Source organism: Phyllobates terribilis, unplaced genomic scaffold (assembly GCF_046119375.1).
Source record: "Phyllobates terribilis strain yellow unplaced genomic scaffold, ASM4611937v1 Scaffold_5__5_contigs__length_657084704, whole genome shotgun sequence".
Lineage (NCBI taxonomy): Eukaryota > Metazoa > Chordata > Amphibia > Anura > Dendrobatidae > Phyllobates > Phyllobates terribilis.
Genome location: NW_027362765.1, coordinates 598832821 through 598851862, shown reverse-complemented (window position 1 = coordinate 598851862; position 19042 = coordinate 598832821). Strand labels below are relative to the sequence as shown.

The window sequence follows — 19042 nt, the reverse complement described above, 5'->3', positions numbered from 1 at the left end:
CTGGAGTACGTCTAAAGCTAAGCAATTTCCCCCTGTTTGTCTACCCCTGTTGTCTATAGTGTTTAGTTTAGATCGACTAGTGCTCATCTCCTCCCTTCCTTAGCCTTAGCCATACTCCAGGGAACGACAGGGCGAGGTACGCGTGCGGCGATTGGTGAAGAGCCAATACAGGGACGTTAAGGGAGACAGGGTGACGCTAGATCAACCTAGGAGGTCTCCACTTGCTCCCTTTCCCTCTTCCCTTTGTGTTGCACTAAGACTGTCCCATACCTTGCATGACACCATGTTGTTGCTTAGTTGATGGAACATTTCTATTCTCTGCTCCCTAAAATCTTTCATTTCTTCTCTTTCGTACAGTAAAACAGCCCTTTTAGAAGGCCTTGAAGTAGATCAGTACATGTGGGGAATCTTGAATGCAATACAGAAGTAAGTACAGCCATAAGCTGAATACTGCCTTAACAGTTTGTTTTGTATTGATATTGAAAAGTTATACTTCTGAAATCTCTTTCCATGTTTCTTCATGTATAAAAGCTTATCACAGGGTATAGAATAAAATGTATACTTCAATGGATGTGACTGTGCAGACTAAAGTTAACTTTATTACAGTAATAGAACATTGAATCGTTTTGGGCTGTCTAAGACCAAGTATTCAAATGTTTAGGATTGCAGATGGGAAGCCTAAAAAGCCTAAAACATCTGCCCTCGTGGTCACTACTTTAATTCCTGTAGTTCCAAATCTGGAAATTGTATCAGCAGATCTGTTATTTTAAATGATGGGGCATGAATACAGTATTTATATTCAAGAAACAACCCCTAACCCCTGTGGATGTATCAAAAATGCTTAATTCAGGTCACTGTAACTTCCTCATTTTGTGTTACTTTAGCTCTGAATTTGAAGAAGTAACTATAGACCCAACCTGCAGCTGGAGGCCGGTACCTATTAAGTCAGAGATTCACATCAAGGATGATCCAGATGGGATGCCCTCTAAGAGGTTTAAGACTATGAGTCCCAGTCAGATGATCATGCCCAATGTAATGGAAATGATTGCTGCATTAGGGCCTGGACCTTCGCCCTATCCATCACTACCACCTCCACCAGGTGGTGGTAACTCCAATGAATATGTTGGACAAGGTAATCCTTACTTATATTTATACACACAAAAAGTTCTCATTAGTGACAGATCCATGTAAAAAATCAAAACATAAATTAAGAAAAAAATATAGATACGATCAGAATGTTTTACGTATTTTATTAATGTACATTATCACAAAATGTTAAACATGTACGAAAAGGTAATCAAAAACATGTGGAGTCACACAGAAAAAAGAAAGATGCTACCTAGCCTCAATGTACTGTATGAAAGATAAATAGATACAAAATGTACAACAACCAATAAAATTGTACTGAGCAGAAGCCGAGACTGACACAGGCATTACTGAAAAGAATATGCAAAGAAGTAAATGATACGTAAAATGATACATAAATAGTAAGTGACTACTGAATGAAAATAATACTTAAATACAAGAAAATGCAAGATGAAATATTAGACTGCAAACCTGAAATGATAGAGAAGGTGAAGATCGTAATATATTTAACCCCTTCACAACCTTTGACGTATCCAGACATTCAGGTCGCCTGGTATTTACCGACCTTGGACGTATGGCTACGTCATGGCGATTTTACGTGCACAGTGGCTGGTTCTGACAGCTGACACCCGGCACTTAGTGCCAGGAGTGGTGCTCGGTACGCTCCCGGCACTTTATCCCCCTAAATGCTGCAATCAATATCGATCGCAGCATTTAGAGAACAGGCAGAGGGACGTCATCGCAAGGGGCCATAGTGACCCGATGTCGCCATGAGCTCAGAGCGTGGTGTAGCAAGTTTGTCTGTCTGTATATAATTACACACATATATATATAAACATACAGTACAGACCAAAAGTTTGGACACATCTTCTCATTTAAAGATTTTTCTGTATTTTCATGACTATGAAAATTGTACATTCACACTGAAGGCATCAAAACTATGAATTAACACATGTGGAATTATATACTTAACAAAAAAGTGTGAAACAACTGAAAATATGTCTTATATTCTAGGTTCTTCAAAGTAGCCACCTTTTGCTTTGATGCTGCTTTGCACACTCTTGGCATTCTCTTGATGAGCTTCAAGAGCTAGTCACCGGAAATGGTCTTCCAACAATCTTGAAGTAGTTCCCAGAGATGCTTAGCACTTGTTGGCCCTTTTGCCTTCACTCTGCGGTCCAGCTCACCCCAAACCATCTCGATTGGGTTCAGGTCTGGTGACTGTGGAGGCCAGGTCATCTGGTGTAGCACCCCATCACTCTCCTTCTTGGTCAAATAGCCCTTACACAGCCTGGAGGTGTGTTTGGGGTCATTGTCCTGTTGAAAAATAAATGATGGTCCAACTAAACGCAAACTGGATGGAATAGCATGCCCCTGCAAGATGCTGTGGTAGCCATGCTGGTTCAGTATGCCTTCAATTTTTGAATAAATCCCCAACAGTGTCACCTGCAAAGCACCCCCACACCATCACACCTCCTCCTCCATGCTTCACGGTGGGAACCAGGCATGTAGAGTCCATCCGTTCACCTTTTCTGGCCACTCTTTTTTCTTTACTTAGCTGCTTTTTTCTTGCCATAATACAAATTCTAACAGTCTATTCAGTAGGACTATCAGCTGTGTATCCACCAGACTTCTGCACAACACAACTGATGGTCCCAATCCCATTTATAAGGCAAGAAATCCCACTTATTAAACCTGACAGGGTACACCTGTGAAGTGAAAACCATTTCCAGTGACTACCTCTTGAAGCTCATCAAGAGAATGCAAAGAGTGTGCAAAGCAGTCATCAAAGCAAAAGGTGGCTACTTTGAAGAACCTAGAATATAAGACATATTTTCAGTTGTTTCACACTTTTTTGTTAAGTATATAATTCCACATGTGTTAATTCATAGTTTTGATGCCTTCAGTGTGAATGTACAATTTTCATAGTCATGAAAATACAGAAAAATCTTTAAATGAGGTGGTGTGTCCAAACTTTTGGTCTGTACTGTACATATACCCATAAATAAATATTTTTATGAACAAAAAAAGTACACATATTTGGTTGGTATTTGGCATCACCGGCGTCCGGAACGACCCAACCTATAAAACTGTCCCACTAGTTAACCCCTGTAGTGAACACCGTAAAAAAAAAAAAAAAAAAGTCATGTGTCCGAAAATGATACTAATAAACACATCAACTCGCCTTGCAAAAAAACTCACATGACTGTCAGCAGAAATATGTAAAAATTCTAGCTTACAAAATATGGCAATGCAAAAACTCGTGTTTGTAAAAAAAAAAGTGTCTTTTAGTGTGTGACAGCAGCCAAACAGAAAAACCCGATATAAATCTTGTATTTCTGTAATCGCACCGACCCAAAGAATAAAGTTGCCTAATCACTTATACCGCACAAGGAACGGCGTAAAAAAGAACTAAAACCTATTCTTCACCTGCTGGTGTCTGTCTTTTTAGGCGTGCGTAAAAGTGCAGTCAGCCACAGTTTTGTGCAACTCTGGGGAAAAAAGGACAACGCTGAGCAGAGGCCAGACGGAGTCCAGAGTAACGCTGCTGCCTCATTATAGTGAATGGATCCCTCGGGGGTTTCATCTGAATCACATTATTCGGAGATTTCGATGGAAACCCCAATATAAGTGCTCAGCGTAGAACACAGGATAAATGTGATCCCAAACATTATGTAAAATGTTCCTACCAAAAGCTTCAAATCAATCCACACAAAAACCAAGTCCCCACTCTGGTACCTCATTTGTCAATGGAAATATAGGGGCTTCCTCGTTACTGGTAGCACAAAGACTCTGGACAAGTATTATGGCTCCTCGCCCCCCCAAAATAAATCCAGTGAATTCTGCTCTCCCAAATCCAAATGCTCCCTCCCTTCTGAGCACCACAGTGTGCCTAAATAGCACATATTGGCCATTTCTGTAGCGATCAGAGCGTGCTAATATATGTGTGCATGTCTCCAGAAGCACGAGCTGGGCACTACAACGGCAGTTTGCAATTTTCACTCGGCAACATCCACTGCTGCTCGTTTTCGGAAAACATGTGGTATCTGCATGCTCAGGATAAATTGCACAACAAATTTTGGGATCCAATTTTTCCTGGTACCCTTGTGAAAAAAAAAAAAAAATTGAGTCTAAAGTAACATTTTTGTGAAAAAAAGTTACATTTTCTTTTTCTTCCACATTCCAAAAATTCATGTGAAGCACCTGAAGGGTTAATAAACTTCTTGAATGTGGATTTGAGCACCTTTAGGGGTTGCAGTTATTAGTTATGGTGTCACTTTTGGCCATTTTCTGTCATATAGACTCCTAAGTCACTTCAAATGTAATGTGATCCCTAAAAAAATGGTTTTGTTATTTTTGTTAGAAAAATGAGAAATCGCTGGTCAACTTTTAACCCTTCTAATTTCCTAACAAACAAAAAAAAATTTTTTTCAAAAATTGTGCTGATGTAAAGTAGACATGTTAGAAATGTTATTTATTAACTACTTTGTGTGACATAACTCTCTGATTTAAGGGCACAAAAATTAATAGTTTGAAAATTTCTAAATTTTCGCTAATATTCCATTTTTTTCACATGTAACCGCAAAAAATATTGAAGAAATTTTACCACTATCATGAAGTACAATATGTCATGAAAAAAACAGTCTCAGAATCAGTGGGATCCGTTGACACGTTTGAGAGTTATTACCTCATAAAGTGACACTGGTCAGAATTGTAAAAATTTGGCCTGGTCATGAAGGAGACAACATGCTTGGGGGGTAAAGGGGTTAAAGAGAACCTGTCACCAGGTCAAAAGTGGTCAGTTTTTGCTTTTATTTTACTCCTGCTGCTCCCCTGAGTATTATTTTTTTTATTTTTTAAATCTACCACATGTTTGTATGGTCTTTATCAAGGAGACATGTAGGTCACAGGATTCCCTGGGGCATATCTTTAGATTGTGAGCAACGCCGCTTTGGTAAAAACCATTAAAATTAGCACTAAATAAAAATACCATACCTCATAGTGGATTTAAAAAAAAAAAAAAAAAAAAGAAACCCCATATTCAAGGAAGCAGTATGAATAAAATAAGAGCAAAAACTGGTGACTGGTCATCTCTAAAATACACTGCTCAAAAAAATAACACATCCTAGATCTGAATGAATGACATATTCTCATTGAATACTTTGTTCTGTACAAAGTTGAATGTGCTGACAACAAAATCACACAAAAATCATCAATGGAAATCAAATGTATTAACCAATGGAGGCCTGGATTTGAAGTCACCCCCAAAATTAAAGTGGTAAAACACACTACAGGCTGATCCAACTTTGATGTAATGTCCTTAAAACAAGTCAAAATGAGGCTCAGTATTGTGTGTGGCCTCCACGTGCCTGTATGACCTCCCTACAACGCCTGGGCATGCTCCTGATGAGGTTGCGGATGGTCTCCTGTGGGATCTCCTCCCAGACCTGGACTAAAGCATCCGCCAACTCCTGGACAGTCTGTGGTGCAACGTGACGTTGGTGGATGGAACGAGACATGATGTCCCAGATGTGCTCAATCGGATTCTGGTCTGGGGAACGGGTGGGCCAGTCCATAGCTTCAATGCTTTCATCTTGTAGGAACTGCTGACACACTCCAGCCACATGAGGTCTGGCATTGTCCTGCATTAGGAGGAACCCAGGGCCAACCACACCAGCATGTGGACTCAGGAGGGGTCTGAGGATCTCATCTCGGTACCTAATGGCAGTCAGGCTACCTCTGGCGAGCATATGGAGGGATGTGCGGCCCTCCAAAGAAATGCCACCCCACACCATTACTGACCCACTGTCAAACCGGTCATGCTGAAGGATGTTGCAGGCAGCAGATCGCTCTCCACAGCGTCTCCAGACTCTATCACGTCTGTCACATGTGCACAGTGTGAACCTGCTTGCACAGGGCGCCAGTGGCGACTTTGCCAATCCTGGTGTTCTGTGGCAAATGCCAAGCGTCCTGCACGGTGTTGGGCTGTGAGCACAACCCCCATCTGTGGACGTCGGGCCCTCTTACCACCCTCATGGAGTCGGTTTCTAACTGATTGTGCAGACACATGCACATTTGTGGCCTGCTGGAGGTCATTTTGCAGGGCTCTGGCAGTGCTCCTCCTGTTCCTCCTTGCACATAGGCGAAGGTAGCGGTCCTGCTGCTGGGTTGTTGCCCACCTAGGGCCACCTCCATGTCTCCTGGTGTACTGGCCTGTCTCCTGGTAGCGCCTCCAGCCTCTGGACACTACGCTGACAGACACAGCAAACCTTCTTGCCACAGCTCGCATTGATGAGCCATCCTGGATGAGCTGCACTACCTGAGCAACTTCGTGGGTTGTAGAGTCCGTCTCATGCTACCACGAGTGTGAAAGCACAACCAACATTCAAAAGTGACCAAAACATCAGCCAGAAAGCATTGGTACTGAGATGTGGTCTGCGGTCCTCACCTGCAGGAACACTCCTTTATTGAGGGTGTCTTGATAATTGCCAATAATTTCCATCTATTGTCTATTCCATTTGCACAACAGCATGTGAAATTGATTGTCAATCAGTGTTGCTTCCTAAGTGGGCAGTTTGATTTCACAGCAGTTTGATTTACTTGGAGTCATATTCTGTTGTTTAAGTGTTCCCTTTATTTTTAGAGCAGTGTACTTATTAAAGGAGATTTTATACACATGCTAACACATTTTATTTATAATTAAAATAATATTTCCTAAAGTTTTTTTTTCGTCTGTAACTGTCTCCCAACTTCTCCCCACCTGATTGTCTGTCACACTCTGCACTTTTATTTAGACACAGAAAACTTACCTCCAAGCACTTCAGTCTTCTGATTATTCTGTTCAGCCTCCATCTTGATTCCTAGCTTTCATCCAACAGGTTATTGTCCTATGCTCTGCTATAAATCCCATGATGCATCAGAACAGCATAACATGAGCAACTAGAGCCACTACTATCTCTATCTACTAGGATGATACTGTGATTATCCTCTCCTCTATAGCTTTCTAATTAGTCTAACTGATTTTCAGTTTCCAGTCAAGAAGGCTGTAATGTAATTTCCTAAATTATAACTGTATGACAGGCACTGCGCAGTCATCATGACTATCTGTGATAAAAGCTTCTGTCCACCGCCATTGAGAACTTAAATTGTCCAGTAAATGCAATTACATCATATAGGAACTTGTATTGCCTGAGATGGATAGCCCCCTTCAGAGAAAATAAAGCCATATAATTCTCAGGGGATCCCCATTCGATCACAGGACCTAACTGAAAACTGAAGAGAAGTGTACTATGAATTTCCAGATAAAGAGGGACAACTAAATATGGCACTAATAGCTGAATTATATAAAATTTGGGACTGTTGAAAGGATGAAAAAAAACAAAACTTGGAATGCTACTTTAAGATCAGTCCGCTTATATTATATTAGTATTATTAAGTGGTGTTTTGTGTTGTAATCATAAGTACATTTCTTCTTTATTTGTAGGAAATAATTATCAAGGTCACGGTAACTTTGACTTTCCACATGGAGCACAAGGTGGGACGTCTATGAACGATTTTATTCATGGGCCCCAGTTGTCTCATCCCCCTGACATGCCCACCGGTATGTCTTCGCTGGACAAACCTCTAAGCCACTCCATGCAGGACTCTGTAAGTGGTGATGATGTGTATAGAAGTGTAGATTGCTCCTTTTAATATACAGCTTATTACATGATATATTGTTGCTGGTTGTTCATTTCCGGGCTAAGCCATTTTCCATTCCATACCTGGCACATTTTTTCGGGTTTTATCGTACATGCATTTTTAACCACTCTAAAATTTTCTTACGTTCGGATATTCAAATAATTTTGTGCTTTTTTTGGGCGATACATGGGACTTAATTTTTCTGTCATATTTGCATCTCTTTTTTTATGATATTCCCATTTCCATAGAAATTATTTTTATGTGTTGTACATATTTTTTTTCCAACAGGTGTGGAGCTAGAAACATTAATTTAGACTGGCAATGTCCTTTTCCTATAATTATATACTTTCTTGCTTTTTTATTTATCTATTTTTTCCATTTATTTCACACGCTGTGCCCCCCATAGGGTCCTAAAATATCTTTTGGAAGGCACTTTATAACATTAAACATTCTTTTCATTGCTGTTTTCACCTGTATCTGGGGCTGGTATATTAGCCCCAGTTACAGGGGAAATTCAGCATCCTGCCTGCATGGCAAAACTGGCTGAGTCTCCTAGGAATCAGCAGCTCCTCCTCTTTCCCTACAGCAACCTATCACACGATCACTGGGTCTGGAGGAGGAAGCTTCCGAATCTGTTTACACAAGTGCTGGTTTTGTGTTTTGGGTATACAATGATCATGAAGCCAAATGTGGTACTAAACCATGTGAGGCTGTGTGCCCACGATGCGTTTTTTAGCGTTTCTGCAGCGGCAAAAACGCTGCAGAAACGCTTAAAAAACGCATGGTAGAAGGTCTGCCATGTTCCCCAATGATAATCCGCATGTGCTGTGCACATGCTGCGGAAATTTCCACTGCGGATTATCATTGCGGGAAAAAAACGCAGCACTACCAATTATTTTGCGGAAGTGCTGCGTTTTAGCCCCCATTGACTTGCATTGTAACGCATGGATTCCGCATCACTGTATATGTAGATGCGCATTCCATGCGTTCCAATGTGCGGATGGTACCCGGGTCTAGAGGAGAGGAGACTCTCCTCCGGACCCGGATACCATAGAAACTGTAAAAAAAAAGAATAAAATAAAAAATAAATATTATATTTACCTTCTGACGGCCCCCGCTCTCCTTGTCTTCGCTTGCCAGCAGCTCGCAATGGACTGGAGGACCTGCGCTGATGTCATAGTCATGTGACGGGTCACGCGATGCTGACGTCGGCAGGTCCTTCAGTGTACCGCGATCTGCCGACAAGGGAGAACGGAGGGAAGCAAGACTCTGGGGGCCATCGGAAGGTAAGTATAGATTTATTTTTTTATTTTTAACCATTCTTTGGGGTCACACTATATAAATCCATGCCATTTGCATGGATTTATATAGTGTGACCAAGTTGTCAAGCACTTTCCAAGTGATGCTAAAATCTCTTGGAAAGCGCTTGTCAACCCGCATGCGGAAATGCATGTGAAGAACGCTTCACATCCGCATGTCCCTGGCAGGATCACTCTCATAGTTGCACAATCTTCTAAAAGCAGCTTTCTCTGCATTGACATTTTAGAATGCCAGTGTGGACTACCCTGACAATTATACTCTATGAGTGATCCAGAAGTAATTAGGGAGTTAAGTGATTCTAAAATACTGTTATGTGCTTTGTAAAGCTAACACTGAATTTCCCTAATATTTATTGTCTTTCAGATCTCTCATGTAGGAAATTCTGAGCAGCCTCATGGCTCCATGTCTCAGGGTTTACACCCACCTCACCCAGGAAGTCAGCCTGGGCAGCCTTTACACCACGGTGGACCAGCACCTCAACCTCGACACCCACCACAAGCTGCCAACCATCCGCATGGGGACATGGCGTTTAACCCTTCCTCTGTGTTAGAAGGTCAACCGGGTGGTCAAGGACCTCCAGATATGCCAGAGCCATCTCTGGATGTAAGTTAATTGAGAAACTAAATGAGTGACTGCATATAGGTTGAAATATGAATGCTATTTTAGAGATTTTGTAGTTAAATACAGATATAGCAGATCTAAAGAATGTTTGCTTTAAATGAGAGCATTTGTGCTACACAAATAGCATGGGCTTCATAGACAGCGTGCTGTCTATGAAGATGGGTGGCATTTGTATAATGTACATGTATTGTATTTTTCAATAAGATGCACTTTCTAGCAAGAAAAACTCTTGCTAAAACTTTTGTGAGACTTATAGTCCAGAGGCAGCTTCCTGTTATGGAGGAGAACGCTGATACAGCGTCCCTCCCAATCACGGAGAGAATTGCTCTCTTTCCTCCTGCCCCACACTGGTTGATGCGATTAGTGCAGAGCAGGCGAGGAAGCTGCAAGGACTTGTATGGAGGTTGCACGTCCTTAGCATCGGAAGGACCTTCCACCTGGCCAGCTCCAGGACCTTTTAGGTCATCTGATCAGTCACATGCCTGGAAGGAACTGCAACATATGTTAATGTATAGCATGTGTATGTAAATGTGCAATGTAGCAGAGCTGTGTGTATCTACTGTATGTGCATGTAGCATAGCTGTGTGTGTCTATATGTACATGTTTCAGAGATTTGTGTGTCTATATGTGCATGCAGCAGAGCTATGTTTTTTTTGTATAGAGGACTCGTGTTAAATGCAAAAGCGCAAATGATAAACAATAATTGAAAATAAAAAACAGTGGGAGGGGAAAAATAGAAAAACCTAAAGCTTGCGGTGTCACTGGTATTGGCACCCTTTACATTAATTTAGTATGGAAATACATTTTGACTCGCCTTTGGTAAATCAAAAAAGAGATTCACCTGTGATTAATTGTCGGTGCCCATGTGACATGAATTAGCCAATGAATGATGACTTCAGTGTTTTAAAAAGCCACATGGTAAGTCCTGTTCCTTTGTCACAGTGGTGAAGACAAAGGATCTGTCTGAGGACATCAGAACTGCTATTATTAGCAAACACAAGACTTCCAAAGGGCATAAGGCTATCTCCAAAGACCTTGGTATTTTAGTTTCAACAGTGCGCAATGTTCTTAATAAGTTTGCCATAGAACCGTCAAGAACCTCCCTGGATGTGGGGGAAAGAGGAAAATTAACAGGATATGTCCTTGGATGTTTAATGTGGTGTTTTTTCCACCATTCACACCAACCTTCAAAGACCTGAAGGCCAACCTGGAACAGTCTGGGGTCATGGTTTCAACAAGTACCATACGCTGCACACTGAACCAAGCCGAGCTTTATGGGCGATGGCCAAGGAAGAAACCATTGCTGAAGAAAAGACATAAAAAGGAGTGACTGATCTTTGCCAAAGAGTACCTTGACAAACCACAATTCTTCTGGGAAAATGTTCTGTGGACAGATGAAACTAAAATAGAACTTTTTGGCAATGCAAAGCAGCAATTTGTTTACAGCCAGCGCAATGAAGCTTGTAAGGAAAAGAACAGCTTACCAACAGTTAGGCATGGTGGAGGATCCATAATGCTGTGGGGCTGCTTTGCTGCGTCTGGTACTGGAGGCCTTGACCATATCACAGGAATCATGAAATCAGAGAATTATCAAGAGATTGTAGAGCGAAATGTGTTATCCAGTGTTACAAAACTTGGTTGGAATCGAAGATAATAGGTCCTCCAGCATGAGCTAAAGCACACATCCAAAAGTACACAGGAATCGTTTAAAAAGAAAAAATGGACTGTTTTAAAATGGCCAGCAATGAGTCCTGACCTCAATCCCATTGAAAATCCTTGGGGTGAGCTGAAATCTGCCATTGGGAAAAAGAACCCTGCAAACATTCAAGAGCTTGAACAAACTGCAAAGGAAGAGACGGAGAAAAATCCAGCTGCGAAGTGCAAGAAGCTTATAGATGGCAACAAGAAACATGTGGAGGCTGTCAGCAATGTCAGAGGGTGTGCAACCAAGTATTAATTAGGGGTGCCTTTTAGCACATGTTTGTTCTGTTTTTTTTCAACTTCCATATTGCAATTTCAATGTTTTATTGTTGTATTTCTTTGGACCACCAATTAATTAAAAAATCCTGAGGATATAACTTTGGTACATTTCCATTTATTTCTGACGATATTGTACAGTCTATGAAAAAAATGAAGGGATGCCAATAATGGTGAGCAGCACTGTATACATATGTACTTACGTAGCAGAGTTGTGTGTGTGTATAATACACACTCCAGATAAACACTAACAATAGATCTATTACATTCCTATTGCACTTTGCACCACCAGGGAAATTTGAATTAATAGAAAAAATGTTTTACGTATTTTCTGCTGTCTTAGCCTGGGGTGCATCTTATGGTAAGGTGTATTTTATAGTCTGAAAAATATGACATATCTGGTAGATACCCTGTGTAACCTACCGTGCATTGATCTAGAAATAATTCTACTGTTTGCTTGTCGATGGGACACAACTATAAAGCAGTGATCAATGCTGTATTGCATTTCTGTAGAAAGTGTATTTTAAGGTGCTTGGAGTGGAAATGACTCTTTCTAGATCTCAGGTGTCAGAGTGAACTCTGTGTAGATATTAAGCCAGAGAAAAATGCTTTCAAATTTCAAACTTCTCATCTTTTTTTGTGTAAATTGTAAAGGTGATCACACCATTTTAAACGGCATGGGAAATATCTTCTCAGGGTCATAAATGACATTAATGCAATGGTGACATGTAGTATAAGGAGTTTTTGTCTTCTCTCTCCTTTCTGCAGCTGCTTCCAGAGCTTACGAATCCAGACGAGCTTCTTTCCTACCTGGATCCTCCAGATCTACCAAACAACAGCAACGATGACCTTCTCTCACTGTTTGAGAACAACTAAAGTGCAGCTGTTTCCCCATTCCCAGCCCATAATACAGCCAGTCAGGATACACAAGGCAGGCACAGTTCTGGAAACTCCAACCATTATCCATTATGTATGCCTTCCCGGCAGTCTTGCAGCTGCATTTGCCTAAGACTAATGCGCTTTAAGTGACGCTGCTACAGGGCAACATTCGGCTCCAGGCTGTCTGTAGATCTCTCACGTGGTGCTTCCTGGTTTTCCCATGCTGAGGTTGATAAATGGGAAACTTTGAAGACAAAGTCCTCACTAGGCAGTTTAAGAGGTGGTGGAGATTAAATGCAAGACACATGACACCTTATGATGCCTAGTGCTACCCCTCATTCCCACACCACCACCAGTCTCACACCAGCTGGCAAAGAAGAACTTTACCACGAAATTGGGAGAAAGATGGAACAAACACACACCCACACACAAAGCACAAGGTTCCTAAGCAGTGATGGTAGACATCTTGCTCTCGCCACACACAAGTGCTGTCATGGAGGATACAGCCTCTTCGAGGGTCTCCTGCATCTTTGGTTTCTTGCCAGTATACCTTTCCTCCAGTTTTTATTGCAGCATTTACAACAAAAGCTCCCAGGTCCCTGGTCAGACTCTTCCTGAATTCAGAGACTAACAGCATGGAAGCTACGGGGCGACAACTGCTATTTTATCCAGGAGCTGGGCTGTCTGTCGTGACTTTATTTTGTTTGAACTTTTTTGTTTTAAGCTGCAACAAGGGGCATTGATACTGGTTTCATAAAGCAGCTTAAGGGTTATGTTTCTGTTTTTATTCATTTTGCTTAACCCAAGAAGACTGTTACACAATAACTGGCCTTTTTTATCTGCCTGGTGATTATTATCATTTTAATATAAAACCCACATAAAAATGTGTGTTATTTGTGCAATCTTCTTTCCCAAACATCTTGTGGTCAAGGTACCTTCTAGAGGTGTGGGGGTAGGGGTCTAAATGCATGAGTCTGACCCAGTTTCTGTGCTTCTGGTGTGTTAATGCTGCTTGCTTCTGTAAAACTGTTGTTATATTTGTACAGAAGTGCATGTGTGCCAATCAATGTTACTTACTTTGTCTTTGTTCACTTTTTCACTGCTTTCTCTTTTGCTGACCCACTGTATAAATAAAAGGGGATCCAGCAGATTACTTTAGCATAAGAAGGCTTAAAGGGGTTGTTCAACGAAAACAATCATCACCTATCCGCAGGATTATTGATGGTAGGGGAGCACGGTGGCTCAGTGGTTAGCACTGTTGCTTTTCAGCGCTGTGTCCAAATCACACAAAGGACAATATCTGCAAGGAGTTTGTATGTTCTCCCTGTGTTTGCGTGGGTTTCTTCTGGGTTCTCCAGTTTCCTCCCACACTCAAAAGAAATACTGGTGTAGAATGTAGATTGTGAGCCCCAATGGGGACAGCAATGACCATGTCAATAAAGCGCTGCATAATATGATGGTGCTAGATAAGTAAGCATAATAAATAATATTCATTGATCCGTGGGGTCCAACCACTGGGACTTACATTAATCGGCAGAATGGGGAATTTTTATTCACAATGGGGCACTTTTATTCCTGTTAAAAAATGGAGTTGAAGGTTGCAAGCTTGACCGCAGCTCCATTCACTCTCTATTCCAATAACAGTACTCAAAAGCCCCATAGGGAATGGAGCAGCAGTCGAGCATGCAACCTGCCATCTATTGTAATTAAGGTAAAAGTGCCTTTTTTTTCCCAATCGATGACAGTTTCAGCTGTCGGACCCCATCAATGAATAAGATATCACCTATCCTGTCGGTACGGGATTATTTGTTTTCATCAGATGACCCCTTTAAAGGAAGACTTTTCTTGCCTATTTGTAAGCGATTTCCTCTTTCTCGTTCCTTTTCAGTGTACCCGCTTTGCCATCTTATGTCCTTTTTATGATATACTGATTTTTATTTTTTGCCCGTGTGTTGTGCTTGTACAGATGTGACTGACACACCAAACAATCCTACTTTGTTGAATATTTGTTTTTCTTTTTTCTATCACCAAAGTTGTATTTTGTAAAATTTTTTTTTTTTTTTATTTAACAAAAAAAAAAACGGAGAAAAAAAAAAAAAGGTGGGTGGGTAAGTGATTATTTACCTTTTTTGGTTTCCCTTCTAGCAGTTTGAAATTCTTGACATTATTTTATTATTTTTCTGTTCTTGTTGTGTAGAAATGTAGGATTTTTTTTAAATGCATCTCCACTTTGTATTTGTGTTTTTAGTTTGTTTTGTTTTTTTTCTATTTTTTTTTTTTCATTTTCTAAATTCCGGTGTCTTAGTAAGGTAAGATGGCAGCACACAATGCTGTTCATATGCAATTAAAATATTGTAAATATGTTCAAAAATTTTAGAAATATGTGTTTTAGTGACATGGTTTGTTCTCATGCAGTTTGTTTTTTTTATAATGCCAAGTCCATGTGACACATCCCTTCTCTCCATCCCACTTCTCACCTTGATTTTACAGCTGTACCTGCAGCTAATACCTCTCCTCTAGGGACGTCTCCAGCTGCTGTGAAAGTGAAGGGGTTACGCTACGTATAAGGCGTCTGTATTTGTGAAAATGTAGAATTTGCTTTTACCCAAAAAGACACAAACTACGAAGTACTGTACCTACTACATTATAATGGGATTGTAAGGATGGAGCATTGGCTTTCCATTTCAGCTACTTGCAATTTGTCCAAAAGTTACAAAAACTTTCTAAAATTTGTTCTCTCATTTTATAATTACGTATTGCTATTAAAGGGGTTGTCTAATCTTATTAAATGGCAAAGTGCTTGTAAAATTGAGCCACTTTGCCATTCAGCTGTTATTAAAGATCCACTCTGTTCTCCAGAGAAGAGGAATTTCTCATTCAGTGTACTGCTGCTCATTGCCATGGTGTGTGCGCGGGCAAGCTGTTTGCTATACAACTTGCAAGCGCTGCTCTGAAGACAGCCTTAAGTGTCCCTGCACTTCTCACATGCTGCAGAGTCAAAGTTGTGGTTGTTAGCAGCACTAGGGAGCACACAGTTCTGGCCAGCAGCTCAGCTATACCGCCGGCCCAAACCCTTAGTCTTCAGGATTGCATCGCTCCCTGGCAAGCAGGAAACAGGGAGGTAGGGGAGCGGTGCGCTCCTGAAGACAGGATCATGAGACAACCCCTTTATGCTTATCCTTTCAAGACATGAAACACGTTTGCAGTATTGTGTTATATGCAGCAATACAAGCAGAAATGATACATTAAAACAGAATGTCAGATGTAAAAGGCTCCCAAGGCTTTTTTTTTTTCAACTGGAAATTTTTTTTAACCCTTTCACTTTACAGAAGGGGAAAGGGATGAAGGCATTGCCAGCTTATGCTTAGCCCTTATGGGTCTGGGCAGGATTAAAGGACTTCACACACCCTATGTAAATAATGTATATGAGCAGTAGAGACATAAAACACAGACACATTCATTTTCCTGGGAATGTGCATTTGTTTGTTTTTTATTTTGCAAAAAAAAAAGTGGTTAGAAAAATGTTTAAAAAAAATGTTTGTGTTTCCATATGGTGTGGAAATAATCCTATATTTGGGGGAGGGTGGGAAGGGTGCATTTTGTGTGAAATCACATTGTTTCCACTCTGAAATACTTTGACCCTTTGTGAAAACAAATGATTTTTTTTTGTTATGTACATCTAATATTTTAGCTGACACACATTAGTCCTGTGTATTTTAAGGTGCTACATGATGTAAAACACACACACACACACAGTGAAAAAGAAATAGTGGATTATAGGGAAATTCAATAAAAAAGAAAGATTGTAACCAAATTCTTTGTACAAATTTTGATATTCTGATCAGAAGGGGAAATTGAAAATAAATGGTACAATCTATAATAAAACATGCAAAAGGGCCACTGTATTTTGTCTGTACATTGTATGTACAATTTAATCATTCATATTTGTATCCCCTTCAGTGCTAGAGGGGAGCACTATTCCCCTCTCTAGCACTGAAGGCCGAAAATGTTCAAAATTTAACGTAATTGTGCTTTTTAGTCTTGCAAAACTGTATGTAGTTAGTTGTGTCCACCTTATATTTATCAAATAAATATGTACTCAGATGAAACCTATGCACTGTGTTAAGTATTCATTTTATATTTAAAGAGTGCTGTCTATTCAGTTAATTCAGTTTAATTCGTTGATGATATATCTGTGTAGCATACTTTCCCATTTATCTTCATTTTTGTCCTCTTCTTTTTTTTTTTTTTTTAATAAAACTGAAGTTTTAAAAGTTGCTTGCAATTGCCATCAGTCAATAGATGTATCATTCTTCATTCTTATGATATGCATGTACCAAGTTAAACCATTAAATAATGACACTATTGAATAAGCACCCCCACTAAACTTTTTATTGACAAAACTTGTGTATCTGTAGTGTAGCCTAAGGGCATTAATATACTCACTGATTGCCATCTTTTCCGGTTTCCAGCGCTGGTCCGCTCCTCTTCTGGGTCAGGTGACGGCTGTTCCAACTCGCTGGCTCATACAGGGCTCTATGTGTGTTGGAAGTGACTTTTACAATGTAAGCCTATGGAGCCTTATTGAGTGACAGTCCTCATACTTACATTGCAAAGGCGGCTTCTGGCTCACACGTAGACACTAATGTGAGCCGGTAAGTCAGAATTGCAGTCGTGATCCAGAAGAGGACCGGAGCGGGGATAGATATAGGGGACGATGACGATGGGTAAGTACAGTTGAAACCAGAAGTTTACATACACTATATAAAAAACACATATGCATAGGATTGAGATCAGGGCTTTGTGATGGCCACTCCAAAACATTGACTTCGCTATCCATAAGCCACTTTACCATTTTGACAGTATGCTTCTGGTCATTGTCCATTTGGGAGACCCATTTCCGCCCAAGCTTTAACTTCCTGGCTAATGTCTTTAGACTTTGCTACAGTATTGCCACATAATCTTCTTTTCTCATGATGCCATCTATTTTGTGAAGTGTACCAGTCCCTCCTGCAGCAAAGCAACCCCACAACATGATGCTGCCACCCACGTGTTTCACAGTTGGGATGGTGTTCTTAGGCTTCCAAGCACCTTCCTTTTTCCTCCAAACATAACGATGGTCATTATGCCCAAAAAGTTCAATTTTAGTTTCATCAGACCATAGGACATATCTCCAAAAATTAAGGTCCTTGTTCCTGTGTGCATTTGCAAACAATAATATGGCTTTTTATGTTTCTTTGGGAGTAATGGCTTCTTCCTTGGCAGAGTTGCCTTTCAGCCCATGTTGATACAGTACTCGTTTCACTGTGAATATTGACACCATCTTACCTGCTTCCGCCATCATCTTCACAAGGTCTTTTTGCTTTTGTCCTTGGGTTAATATGCACGTCAGACCAAAGCACGTTCATCTCTGGGACACAGAACCAGTCTCCTTCCTGAGCGGTATAATGGCTGGACATTCCCATCTTGTTTGTACTTGCATATAATTGTTTGTACAAATGAACGAGGCACCTTCAGGTATCTTGAAATTCTACCTAAGGATGAGCCAGACTTGTGCAAGTCCACAATTCTCTTCCTGATATCTTGGCTGATTTCTTTAGACTTTCCCATGATGCTACACAAAGAAGCAGTGTGTTTCAGATGTGCATTAAAATACATCGATAAGTGTGTCTCTAATTAACTCAGATTTTGCCAAAAAAAACGATCGGAAGCTTCCAAACACATGACATTATCATATGGGCAGAACAGAATTGTTTAAAGGCATAGTAATCTTAGTGTGTGTCAACTTTTGACTTTGCAGTATGTAATACAAATGCTTTAAAACATTCTCTCATTATTCTGGCATTTGGCAAATATTAAAAATTATGGTAATTCTAATTGACCTAAAACAGGAAAGGTTTATTCTGATTTCATGTCAGATATTGAGAAAAACATGTACCGTATATGTCTTTTTATATAGTGTATGTAAACTTCTGGTTTCAACTGTATATTAATGCACCTACACTACACTAGATATACATTCACACAAATTTAACCAATACAATTTTTCATAGGAGTGCTTCTTTAAAGAATACTTTGATGATATATCAGAGGTGAATTTGTAAATATCTCTTGTCTTTTTTGGTAAGGCTGCAGGTCAGCATAGTGCAGTAGCTTAACTCTCAAATAACACATTTTAACCCCCTTTACCTCCGAAGGTGGTTTGCATGTTAATGACCAGGCCAATTTTTACAATTCTGACCAGTGTAACTTTGAGATAATAACTCTGGAACGCTTCAACGGTTCCCACTGATTCTGAGATTGTTTTTTTTCATGACATATTGTACTTCATGATAGTGGTAAAATTTCTTCGATATGAGTTGCATTTATTTGTGCAAAATATCGGAAAGTTGGCAAAAATTTTGCAATTTTCAAACTTTGAATTTTCATGCCCTTAAATTAGAGATCTGTCACACTAAATAGGTAATAAATAACATTT

The 19042-nt window shown here is 40.2% G+C and overlaps 1 protein-coding gene across 10 annotated transcripts in view; it reads left to right on the top strand.

Moving 5' to 3' along the window:
- ZMIZ1 (zinc finger MIZ-type containing 1) overlaps nt 1-16677 on the top strand; it is a 479207-nt gene extending 462530 nt beyond the window's left edge. For all 10 annotated transcript variants that reach the window (XM_073686020.1, XM_073686021.1, XM_073686023.1 and 7 more), the window contains 5 exons: nt 358-426; nt 885-1132; nt 7571-7734; nt 9451-9690; nt 12454-16677. In XM_073686020.1, the coding sequence (XP_073542121.1) occupies nt 358-426; nt 885-1132; nt 7571-7734; nt 9451-9690; nt 12454-12561 (829 nt within the window). In that variant the 3' untranslated portion in view covers nt 12562-16677. The remainder of the gene's footprint in view (nt 1-357; nt 427-884; nt 1133-7570; nt 7735-9450; nt 9691-12453) is intronic.
- The last annotated feature ends 2365 nt before the right edge of the window (nt 16678-19042 follow it).